Genomic DNA, 13,112 nt, shown 5'->3' with positions numbered 1-13,112 from the left:
GGTCAACAACATTGAATATTGTGGAAGATACACACCAAAGTTAACAAACATAGAAAGGCAATTTGGGGGAAATAGAAACTATCCAGAGAGAAGAAAACCTTGAGAAATTATTAATAACATTATCATTAGATTAGAAGAAGATATTGCAACCATGAAATGAGAACGGGATGCTGTAAAAACAAATTCACACAACAGGAAGAACTAATGAAAATTACAAATATAATGGCAATTTTTTTAAAAACTAAGTGATGGAAAATAAGGGTAAGGAAATTTCCTGTAGAACAGAGCAAAGTATATTTCATCCAAAGTATGTATTTCATCATTTTCTCCTTCTTTCTATTGATACTACAATCACCCTAAATCAAACTACTATAATCTCCCACCTCGAGGTCTAATTTATCTTTCTTTTTCCATTATTGCTCCCTTCTATTCCAGTCTCCACACAGTTATCCAGAGTTACTTTTCTATAACTACAGATTTTGTCATGGGTAAAGTCCAGATTTCATATGGCCTATAAAACCTGTATCATCTGGCTTTTGCTTACATTTTCATGAGATTTTCCCTCTGGAAATACTCTTCTTACTCTTCTTATGCTTCCCACCTTATTATGACTGTACTTAATTACCACCATAATTTATGACTTCCTGCTTCTTTGAGCAAAAAATACACACAGTATTTCCTCCACTCTTTGCTAGACTAACTCCTAATTCATTCCTTGGGTGTTCACTTAAATGCCACTTTCTCAGGGAAAACTTTGACCTATCTTTCTGCCCACACAAATATGTCCATATGTAATTATTTGTTTAACGTCTCTTTCCTCAACTGGTCTACCGGCTCCATGAGGATAAGAACTATATCTGCTTTGTTTACCACTGTACATTAAATATTTGGCACATATCCTGACACATAGTAGGCTCTCAATTAATATTGGTTGAGTAAATGAAAATATCTTAGAAAATCCTCCTTGGGGCCTCATGCTCTCCCAGGTGACTTTAATTCCTTCAACAGTCACACCAACTCCTTATAGTAGTGTTACCTGGATGCCTCAAATATTGACTCTCCCCTTTTTTTTTGCTGCAACCAGCCATTTTGGCAGCCCTCTTTCTCATCTCCTACATTCATTATAGATCAGCAAACATTTACATGGTTTACCTTCCTTTTTTGCCTATCAAATAAGTGAACCCTTCTAAAGTTCTAGTTGAAATTTTAATGTTAGTAACTTCCAAGGCTTTGCCTTATCCAAACCCTTCCCAGCAGTTTTCTATGGTTCGTATACTGTGCATTTATAAACTGTGCCTTATATAAACTGCCACTACCACCACCTAGGCCCAAAAGATTCTCCAGTTTTCTCCATACCCCTTTGAACTTTTTTTTTTTTTTAAGATTTTATTTATTTATTTGGCAGAGAGAAATCACAAGTAGATGGAGAGGCAGGCAGAGAGAGAGAGAGGAGGAAGCAGGCTCCCTGCCAAGCAGAGAGCCCGATGCGGGACTCGATCCCAGGACCCTGAGATCATGACCTGAGCCAAGGCAGCGGCTTAACCCACTGAGCCACCCAGGCACCCCCCGCTTTGAACCTTTATGGGGGTTTATCACTCCCACTTCCAGCCAGTTAATTAAGGCCATTTCCCCTGGGAGATTGGGTCCTGTTCCTGCTTTTTTACATCCTAATCAAACCACCCAAGAGTCAGAATTGGTATTCAAACCATCTCTGCTTGTTTTTGGAGCACCATTTCTGTTCTTCCCTCATCCCCATCCTTGGCAACAAGGTACTCAAAGGCCCAGTCCTTGGTTTATACCTAATATACCTCATTTTATCTCTGTTATGTCTTTATTGAACTACTGACAACTAGAATCATTAGAGGTGAGACTATAATCTGCATTTTTAACACAAATCCCAGATGATTATTCTATGTATTAACATTTGAGAATCACTGTACTGGTGAGAACTCTATCATCTTCACTAAGTGGAAAATGCCTAATCCTATATTCTATATAATGGAATAGGCCAAGAAAGGATTTGACTATCTTCATAGACACAATCCAACTTTATGTTCCAGGGCCTGAAACCAGCTTGTGGCTCTCCATGCTCAGGCCTATGAGGCTAGAGGCTGAAGTTCAGTGTTGTAGTGAAAAAACAGACTTTGAGGGGTGCCTGGGTGGCTCAGTGGGTTAAGCCTCTGCCTTCGGCTCAGGTCATGGTCTCAGGGTCCTGGGATCAAGCCCCGCATCGGGCTTTCTGCTCAGCAGGGAGCCTGCTTCCCTTCCTCTCTCTCCCTGCCTGCCTCTCTGCCTACTTGTGATCTCTGTCAAATAAATAAAATCTTTAAAAAAAAAAAAACAAAAAACAGACTTTGAAGAGAGACCAGCATATAGATACTGGCTGATATTATATATGTTATATTACTTATATTACATATGTTATATGTATGTATATGTATATCATATATGTTATACTTATAGTACATATTATTATATATGTTATATTACTTACCTGTATAAGCTTTAGGTTTTTTTCATTTTAAAATTAGAATAATAATACTACCTTATGGAGTTATAAAATTTCATTGGAATTTACTTACCAAATAATCATTGAGCACCTACTGTGTGCCAAGTATTGTTCTACAGGTTGCAAATATACCAACAAATAAAACCAGTTATGCCCTCAAGGAGAGTATGTTCTAGTGAGGATATATGTAAAAAGTTCTTAGACTCTGGTATACAGGAAGCACTAAAAATATGGCTCTTATTAACCAATATTTAAGAATAAGTAGTATACTTGTTCTGCTTTGCCCCTTTAGAGATACAAAAGAAGTATAAGATATATTATTTGCCCACCTGGAGCTTAAATCTGGACGGTCAGTGAGACATGTATTTGTTTATTCTATAAATGCTAACTCAGTGCTGTAATAAGCCAGGCACTGCGAGGTACAAAACTGAACACTTACTCTTTAAAAACTTCAATTTGGGGAATATATGAGAAATTCACAATTCTGATGCAGAATAAAATGCAACAGGTCTTTAAGAAAACTAATAATAAAGTGCTAAGAGTATTACTCCTTTTATATGTATTTTGAGCATAAAATGGACATACTTTTGACAGGTGGCAATGGGTTATATAGCTAATTTAGTGAGGGGGTAAAAAGAGCCTCTCCTGCCAAGTGAACTAAGCAGTGCATGAAGCATGCCAGTGTTGGCCTTTCTCTATACTTATTTCATGGTTTCCATTGCTCATTGCAGCCCTGACTCTAGAGCCCAGGCAATGCTGTCAATAAGAAGTATCATTTGTTTGGCTGAAGAATGGGTTGCAGAAGAGGGAGGGAAAAAAAAGGAAAAAGCAGAGGTGAAGTCATAAGGAAATGTGGTTGATTTCTGAGAACACTAAGTTCCTAGCTGAAACATAGCATAAATACAGGGTAGACAAGACTATAAAAAAAAGATAAGGCCTGAGCTTGGAGAACCTTGAATACTAAGCTAAGGCATATGGACTTAATTTAATAAAAATGGTGCATCACTGAAGACTTCTAATCAGAACTATCTAGAACAATACATTCGAAGAAAAGTAGTATATGGTAGATAAGCATAAACTGGACAGTCATATGTATTAATTAGTACTTATAGAATAACAGAATGTGTGAACCCTCCTGATTTCTTGGAGAAAAAGATAGATGCACTACAAAAGCTTAACTAAAGAGCATCTTCTGGGTAGACCTGAATTTCATTTAATCAGGGCTTTGATACAGGAAGACAAGAGAAAAAGTAGACTGACAGATGAAACATGACATGAATTTCTTATTTTTTTCCTCCTCCCGAGAAACTTTATTTATTTATTTTTATTTTATTAACATATCATATATTATTTGCTTCAGGGGTATAGGTCTGTGAATCATCTTTCTTACACAATTCACAGCGCTCACCATAGCACATACCCTCCCCAATGTCCATCACCCAGCCACCCCATCCTTACCCCCCACAAGAAACCTTCGGTTTATTTTCTGAGATTAAGAGTCTCTTACGGTTTCAGGGACGCCTGGGTGGCTCAGTTGGTTAAGCAGCTGCCTTCGGCTCAGGTCATGATCCCAGCGTCCTGGGATCGAGTCCCACATCGGGCTCCTTGCTCCACGGGGAGTCTGCTTCTCCCTCTGACTCTGCCTTCCACTCTGTCTGCCTGTGCTCGCTCTCCCTCTGAAAAATAAATAAATAAAATCTTTAAAAAAAAAAAAAGAGTCTCTTACGGTTTCATGACATGAATTTCTGATCTATTGCATGGCCACACCTGGAGAGCGTTTGATTTTTAGCCTTTTAACACTTGGAGGCGGGTTTCTAAAAACTTAACACAGGACTCTGTCTTTGAGAAAGTGAGAGAAGATTCAGTTTTCATTCCATAAATATTCCCTAGGTGCCTGTCACATTACCAGCACAGTGCTGTGGCTGATTCAGCTGTGAGCAAGCAGCTAACAGGGCATGAGGGGAGAGAGGTGTGTGAATAACCAAAACTGTTTGAAGGTGGTGTGGTGAGTCCAGATATGAAAGATATTTTGAGTATAAGTTTATAAAATTTTTCACCTTGCATGCAACTCTGACTTTGCCTTAAGGGGCAAGTTTCTAGAGATTTAGAAGTGTTGACTCTGCTGAGAAGCTACAATTGCATAATGACACAGAATTTTGTGACCTGTACTTTAAGGTTTATTTGAATGTCATAGGATGGCAAATTGAAGGGAAAAAAAAAAAGTCACCCTCCTAGGGAAAAAATAAATCACTTTTTCATGTTTGTGCATTTCTTCTGGGATTTTTTGCCCCCCCCCCCCCGGAATGGTATTTATAGACCTTGGAAGGAGATAAGACTGAGACATAAGTGAGTATGAAACTAGCATTAGCCCTCTTACATTTATTTAGGACCACACAGTTGACAAAGCTCCCAAATAAGGCAGAATAAGCCATCCATTTTTGAATATACTCACAAAGTACCCCTTCTGCCAAATGTGTAGCATATGAATTCAGGGGACTCATTTCACCATTGCCATCCTTCACAGGTGCCCCTGACCCCACAGCTGGGGCCAGCATTGATGATGAGAACTGCTGGCATTTGGATGAGGAACAGGTGAAAGAACAAGTGAAACTCTTCCTCTCCCAGGGTGGTTACTATGGCTCTGGGAAGCAACTCAATTCAATGTTTGCCAAGGTAAGATATGAAGGGTATTTTTTTTTTCTTTAAGTAAACTGGGCTCACCATACTTCTGGCTTCATGCATTGGATCTAGCTCACTTGACCTATCTGTACTGAATCCTCGGAAACTAATGGGAAGGCTGATCAGAGCAGATCTGGTAAGAGCAGGTGGCATCCAGGGATCCTTACTGCCTCACCCTGGTAGTCCTCTTCCTTCTGCTCCATTCTAAATCAATTAACATTGCTGGGGTTTTCGTCAGGAAGACACCATCCCTCTGCTTGGAACCCAAGGCTGCCAGATAAAGCCTTGAAGAGATGTAGTACTTTAGAACTCTGGGCTCTCGCAGCAGGTTTTCTTTCTTTCTTTTTTTCTTAACGCCTTTAGTGTCAGATGATTCACCCATTTAAAGTGTGCATTTCAGTGGTTTTTAACTTTTCACAGATATATGTACCCGTCACCATAGTCAATTTTAGACCAATTTCATCACCCTAAAAAGAAACCCCATACCCTTTACCTGTCACTTCCCTTATTCCTCACTCCCCCTCCTCCAGCCCTAAGCAATCACTAATCTACTTTCTGTCTCTATAGATTTCCCTATTCTGGGCTTTCCTAGGAGTAGAATAATATCGTATATAATCTTTTGTGACTGGCTTCTTTCATTTAACATAGTATTTTCAAGGATCACCCATGTTGTGCATGTATCCATACTTAATTCCTTTTTATGGTTGACTAATACTCTGTTGTATGGCTAGACCACTTTTGTTTTTCCATTCTCTGTTAGTGGATATTTGGATTATTTCCACCTTTTGGTTATTATGCATAATGCTTTTATAAACATTCTCATACAAGTTTCTGTGTGGACATGTGTTTTCATTCTCTCTACGATAGGAACTGATAGGTCATGTAATTCTACATTGAATCATTTGAGGAACTACTATACTGATTTCTAAAGTAGCTGCATCATTTTACATTCCCACGTCAGTGTGTCAGAGATCTGATTTCTCTATATCCTCGCCAACACCTGTTGTTATCTGACTTTTGATTCTAGCCATCCTAGTGGATGTGAAGTGGTATCTCATTGTGCACAGCATGCTTTCTTGATATATGCAGAGAACTTGCTTATAGAACAAGAAACCTTCTTTTTGGCTCTTTGGGTGTGTTATGTTTAGATACTTCATCTTCTCCTCCCCTTCCTTCTCCTGCTTTTTTATGATGTGCAGTCACCAACCCCTGGCCCCTCCTTATGTGTCAGGTTCGAGAGATGCTGCGGATGAGGGATTCCAATGGAGCCAGGATGCTGACGCTGATAACTGAGCAGTTTATGGCTGACCCACGACTCACACTCTGGAGGCAGCAAGGAACAAGCATGACAGATAAATGCAGGCAACTCTGGGATGAGTTAGGTAAGTCCCCATATCTCAGAGAAGTGCTCTGTCTGTCCTTCCAGTCTGCCCCCACCCCCCGCAGAAGTGTTAGCGAACGCTTGCTGTCAGTCATTATGAGGGTCTTGCTAAATGAACTTTAGCCTAGCTGTGAAAGATGTAGGCTCTACGCAGGCCACCCAGAGTATTCTGAGCTCATTTGTGTTGCTTCTTCAACATTGTACATTGCTACTGACATCAGTATTCTGTTCCAGATATTACCTCATAGAAGCCTTTGCTGAGGGAAAATGTCTTCCCTTGGCTTCTTCTGCCTGGCACTAACCTGGCTTTCCAGATACTTATCAACCTTACTTTTCTTGCTTTCCCTGGGTTTGCTCTTCTGTATCACTACTAGACATACCTCTTAGACATAGGGCAGTTTCCAAGACGTGGGCCCTGGACTTCTTCTTCCTCTATAGCCCCCCCACTGAGAAATTTTTTTTTTAATGTCATGGCTCCAGAGCTTACCTTTCTGTTGATCTCAGCCTCATCTTCTTTCCATTAATCTGAGTTCCAGTCCTGTATCAACATTGCGCTATAACCACTTCCACTGAAAAATCCCCTGATCACCTCAAGTTTGAGAAATCCAAAAATGAATTCGGACCTTCAACCGAAACATGTTCCCGTAACTCTGGCAGTGGCACCACCATTCCTCACTCTACCGAACTGTCAGGCACTCATTTTTCTTTCATTCCCAACATTCAGTCACCAACTTTATTTGATGCCTTGACCTTTAAAATGCAATTCAGTGTCCACTCACACTTTTTAATTTCCTATCACCACTGCTCTGGTTGAGGGCATTGGGAACTTCTAGATTAAATTAGACCTGTGGCCTTCCAAATGGCCTCTCTGTTCTAGATTCTCCTTATCAAGGCCATCATCTTTGGTCATCATTTCTCTGTATCATTCCAGTGCTCCAAGGCCAGTTTTGCAGTGCTAATACTCAGCTTCTCTTCTTATTTTCAGAATCTTCCATACCCTGAATCCAATCATAGCCCCACTTTCAGTTATACCGGAAAAGTTCTGTGTAACATATTCTAAAATTTCTAATATAGCTCCTCCATAGTCCCTCCATGCCAGAAAGCAACAACAAACTTTCCACTCATACAGAGTAATACAAGAGAAAGCTGCAGGTTAGGAGTTCAGTGAGTTCTTCTAGACTAAAGCCCCAGGAGCATATATTTCATAGCCTCAGAGCTAAAAGCCTTGCAGAGTGAGGCTTCATGACTCTGCAACTATACTCATTTACTTTGGGGTTTTGTTTTGGATGCTGAGACTTTTTGATCTCACCTGTGACACTAATGGCTTTGGAGCTCTCATTACTATGAAGAACTACATTTTTTAGTTTTATGTGCCAGACTCTGTGTTATAGATTATACTCACATTTTTTCACTTAATTCTCAAAACAACCCTATAAAGTTATTGTGTGTTTACTGCAAAGAAACAGACAGCTCTGGTTACTTCTGGATACAAAATAAAATTATAGAAAACTGTCTCTGCCATGACATAACCACATTTTCTGAAGTATAGGAATGTTACACTATTGGTCTAAATCTACTGGTCCAAACTGTTGTGACCAGGGTCACATGATACAATACATGGAAACTTGGGCACTACTTCTAGACTCTTTACTCAGACAGGATTGTAGTGACGGACTCCCTTCCAAGGTAAGATTTTGGCACCTTCATATTTTTTAGATGAGAAAACTGAGCTCAGAGAAGTTAAGTGTTTTATTCAGGATCACACATGGTGGTTCTACCCATGGAACAGCAATATGTTTGACTCCAAATCAAGCATCCCTCTGCGACACCTCCCTCAATTCTATCTTGTTACGTACTTTTTTCCTCTACAGTGCATGTTTTTAAATTTAAAATCAGCCTTCCTCAGTGAGTCAGTTTCATCTGAGGCCTGAATCTCATGGAGTAATTTCTATCATACTCATGGGATTATGCTGTGGACCTGGGCTTGGCCTTTGAGGCAAAGGTATGTGTAAAGAAGTTAACACAGCTGACTGCCAGTACTTTTAAAGCGTTTGTCATATACTTAGTTTCATTATGAAAAGCTCTTGCTGCTGACATTTTTGTATCTGAGAAATTGCTATTTCAGTCTTCCAAGAAACCCTCCGCATTCTGCAAAGACAGTGGTTCTCAAACTTCTCAAAATCACCGAGAGTACTTATTTAAACTTGTTGCTGGGCCCTGTCCCCAGAGTTTCTAATCCAGTAGGTTGGATTAGGGCCTGATAATTTGCATTCCTAACAAATGTCTAAAGAATGATGTTACATCTGTTCCAGAGACCACAATTTGAGAACCACTATACTAAGAGAAGCCTTATTAGGTCGAACACTAGACTATGGTGCATGCTTCCCCTTACTGCTGTGAGGGCTCCTTACTGTTCACCAGGCCTGCTCACTTGGAAGGGCCTGGGGAGGGTTTATAGGAATTCAGAGGAGTGGACTCACTGCTTTCAGATCCTGAACCAGAGAAAACAGAAGTGGTCAGACGAAGTTTGCTCATCTCCCCGTATCTGCACACATATGCTTTGCTTTATATTATGTTAATATCTATAAGTATCTCTGTTCCTGTAACAGGGCAGTTCTTACATATTTGTTCTGGGCCTATACTATCTCCTTTTCTCAAGAACTTTGCTTCTGCAGTTACCTCCTTTCTCTGGCCTTTTAGTTTCTCCCTCTCTACTGGACCAATCCCATCAGCTACAATGGACTAATACTGTCCATCTCAAAAAAAAAAGTGCCTTTGATATTCCCATCCCCCTCCAATTATTACTGCATTTCTCTTCTCTTCAAAACAATATTTCCTTATTTTTAGGTTTTTTAATTTAAATTTTATTTAGATTTATTTATATTTATATTTATAGATATTAAAATTATAATTTATTTAAAATTATTACATTTTATTAAAATTTTTTAAATTTATTGAAATTTAAACCTGTTGGTTAATATTAGTGTAATATTAGTTTCAGATGTGCAATATAGTGATTCAGCGCTTCCATATAGCTCCTGGCGCGCATCACAAGTGCACTCCTTAAACCCTATCACCTATTTAATCCTTCCCCCCACCCACCTCCATTCTGTTAACCATCAGTTTGTTCTCTATAGTAAAGTGTCTGTTACTTGGTTTGCCTCTGTCTCTTTTTCTCCCCTTGCTTGTTTGTTTTGTTTCTTAAATTCCGCATCTGAGTGAACTCATGGTATTTGTCTTTCTTGACTTCTTTCACTAAACATTACACTCTCTAGCTCCATCCATGTCATTGCAAATGGCAAGGTTTCATTCTTTTTTGTGGCTGAGTACTATTCTGTTGTATATATATGCCACATCTTCTTTGTTCCTTTCATCAGTCAATGGACATTTGGGCTCTTTCCGTAGTTTGGCTATTGTTGCTAATCCTGCTGTAAACATTGGGGCGCATGGTTCCCATTGAATTAGTATTCTTGTATTCTTTGGCTTGTAGTACAATTACTGGATTGTAGGGTAGTTCTATTTTATTTTTTTAATATTCTTTTTTTAAAAGATTTTTTTATTTATTTATGTGACAGAGAGATCACAAGTAGGCAGAGAGGAAGGCAGAGAGAGGGGGGAGGCAGGCTCCCTGCTGAGCGGAGAGCCTGATGCAGGGCTTGATCCCAGGACCCTGGGATCATGACCTAAGCCGAAGGCAGAGGCTTAACCCACTGAGCCACCCAGGCGCCCCAGGTAGCTCTACTTTTAACTTTTTGAGGAATCTCCATACTGTTTCCCATAGTGGCTACACCAGTTTGCATTCCTACCAACAGTGTAAGAGGGTTCTCTTTTCTCTGCATTCTCACCGTGTCTTATTTCTTGGATTTTTTATTTAAGCCATTCTGACAGGTGTGAGATATCTCATTTTAGTTTTGATTTGAATTTCCCTGATAATGAGTAATGTGGAACAGCTTTTCATATGTTTTTTGGCCCTCTGTATGTCTGTTTTAGAAAATGTCTATGTCTTCTGCCCATTTTTTAACTGGATTATTCAGATGTTGGGTGTTGAGTTTTATAAGTTCTTTATATATTTTGGATACTAATACTTTATCAGATATGTCATTTGCAAATATCTTCTCCCATTCTGTAGGTTGCTTTTTAATTTTGTTGATTGTTTGCTTCACTATGCAGAAGTCAGAGCAATATTTCTTTGAAAAATTTGTCTGTAGTCACCTTTTCCCCTGTGTTCACCTCCATTATGTCTTGAGTCCACTATAATTGAGCTTCCATTGCTCATTTCTGCCACTTTATTGAAGTTGCTCTTGTCAAAATCACCAGTGATTTCAGTATTGTTAAATACAATGGTTACTTCTCTGTTGTTATCTCATTTGACCTCTTAGCAATTTTCAATAAAATTGACTATGCCCTTCTTGACACTTATTCTCTTGGCCCCTATAACCCCATCTTCCTGTTTTTCCTCCTGTATTCCTGGCTGCTTTCTCTCAGTCTGTTTTGCAGGCCCTTCTGCCTTTCTGCAACCCTTTTGAATATTGAGTACTCCATAGCACCCACTGCCCTGTCTACATTCTCTACCTAAGTGATCGCATTCAGTCCCATGGTTTTGTTTTGTTTTTAAGATTTACTTATTTGAGCGGGGGGGAGGGGCAGAGGGAATCTTCAAGCAGACTCCCCACTGAGCACAGAGTCCAGTGAGAGTCCAGTGATCCAGTCCACAACCCATGAGGTCATGACCTGAGCCGAAACCAAGAGTCAGACACCCAACTTACTGAGCCACCCAGGTGCCCCTAAGTGCCATGGTTTTAAATAGCATCTAGATATAGGTAAGTCACAAATTTATATCTCTAGCCCTGACCTTCCTTCTGAGCTCTAGGCTCAGTGCCCACCTACCTACCACTTCTAAGAAACATCTCAAATTTAATAAGACCGTTATTGAACTCTTAATTTTCCTGCCAGAGTCTGATTTTTCCCTTGTTGTCCCCATCTCGGTATCAACACCAAGATGTATCTAATGGCTCAAGAAGAAAATCTGAGTCATACTTGGTTCCATTTTCTACCATCTATAGCCAACCCAAGACCTGCTGATGCCCAAAGTTGGAAGACTAAATGAGATAATGTATATAAAATGTTGAACATAATGCCTGTCCCATTAAAAAATAAATTGTAGCTATTATTTTACTATTGTATTTACTATATAATAATTATATGTGATTTTTAATTTTCCATGCTAGCTAACCTTTGGTTAGAGTTTGTGACACTTTTTTTAAGTTGCTGGAAAATATGCTTTTGGATACTGGTTACACAGTCCCATGAATGCTATTATATGCAAACATCTGCAGAATTTTTTGCTTTGGCTCTTTCTTAGAGATGTGATCGTCTCTGAATGTTTTTGAAACAACTTCATAAGGACTTAATTAGACCAAAAACTTCTTTTTAACTTTCCAGGGAAGATACATGTACTCACTTTCTAGGGATCCCCTTTTTAATATCTAAATGCCTAGGAAACAGGAACTCTTTGAGGACTTGAATGAGCACCCTGTTTCTTTACCTCTTGAGCCTCTCTCAACTCACCTGATCCATTTTCCATTCCTATTACTTATTGATCTTTGCCATTCATAATGTCCTTAGAGTCCCTTAGTTGCTAAGTTTAATGGCTTTTTTGGGTTTCTTACTTTACTTGTAAAGGTTAAATGTGAAAAATCTTCGACTTCACTATAAATGAAAAAACACTTTGTAAACTGTAAAGTAGATGTGTGTTACTAATATTGACATTCTACTGCATTAGACATTGCTAATTGGCTTGTGTGTCACAGATTTCTCCTGGTTTTTTCTCTTTTCTCTTTCTCTTTCACTTATTCCTCCTTCTCCTCTGCTCATGACTTAAATGTTTCCTCAATTCTGTTTTGAGCACTCCTCTCATCCTAAATGATCACATCTTCATCTTTATTCCTTGGTAGGTGGGCCATATCACTCCCTACATCAGTTTTAGAAGAACCAGCAAATAGTGTAACACAGATACCATTGGGGAGCTACAGTGTAAAGAAAAAATTCTTTCTTGTTATATTTATACAGGCCTTTAGGATTCTTAAATCCTAAAAGTAGAGAGGGGCATGTGGGTGGCTCAGTCGGTTAAGCATCTGCCTTAGCTCACGTCATGATCCTGGGGTCCTAGGATTGAGCCACACATCTGGCTCCCTGTTCATTGGGGAACCTTCTTCTCCCTCTACTGCTCCCCCTGCTTGTACTCTCTCTCTTTCAAATAAATAAATAAAATCTATGGGAAAAAATGTAGGGATAGTAACTTTTTTATGACTTGAATATTTGTGCATCTTTTTTTTTTCATTTATTTCTTTTTTTTTTTAATTTTTTTATTTTTTATAAACATATATTTTTATCCCCAGGGGTACAGGTCTGTGAATCACCAGGTTTACACACTTCACAGCACTCACCAAAGCACATACCCTCCCCAATGTCCATAATCCCACCCCCTTCTCCCAATCCCCCTCCCCCCAGCAACCCTCAGTTTATTTTGTGAGATTAAGAGTC

The 13,112-nt window shown here is 39.3% G+C and overlaps 1 protein-coding gene across 1 annotated transcript in view; it reads left to right on the top strand.

The window, feature by feature from the left end:
- The window catches only part of ZSWIM5 (zinc finger SWIM-type containing 5), a 218,529-nt gene that overhangs the window by 144,946 nt on the left and 60,471 nt on the right, over positions 1 to 13,112 (top strand). Inside the window, exons 3-4 of the mRNA XM_059374562.1 lie at positions 5,034 to 5,182; positions 6,420 to 6,570. Coding sequence (XP_059230545.1) covers positions 5,034 to 5,182; positions 6,420 to 6,570 — 300 coding nt within the window. The remainder of the gene's footprint in view (positions 1 to 5,033; positions 5,183 to 6,419; positions 6,571 to 13,112) is intronic.

Source organism: Mustela nigripes, chromosome 14 (genome assembly GCF_022355385.1).
Source record: "Mustela nigripes isolate SB6536 chromosome 14, MUSNIG.SB6536, whole genome shotgun sequence".
NCBI lineage: Eukaryota > Metazoa > Chordata > Mammalia > Carnivora > Mustelidae > Mustela > Mustela nigripes.
Note: the sequence above shows the minus strand (reverse complement) of the source record. Positions and strands in the feature narration are given on the sequence as shown.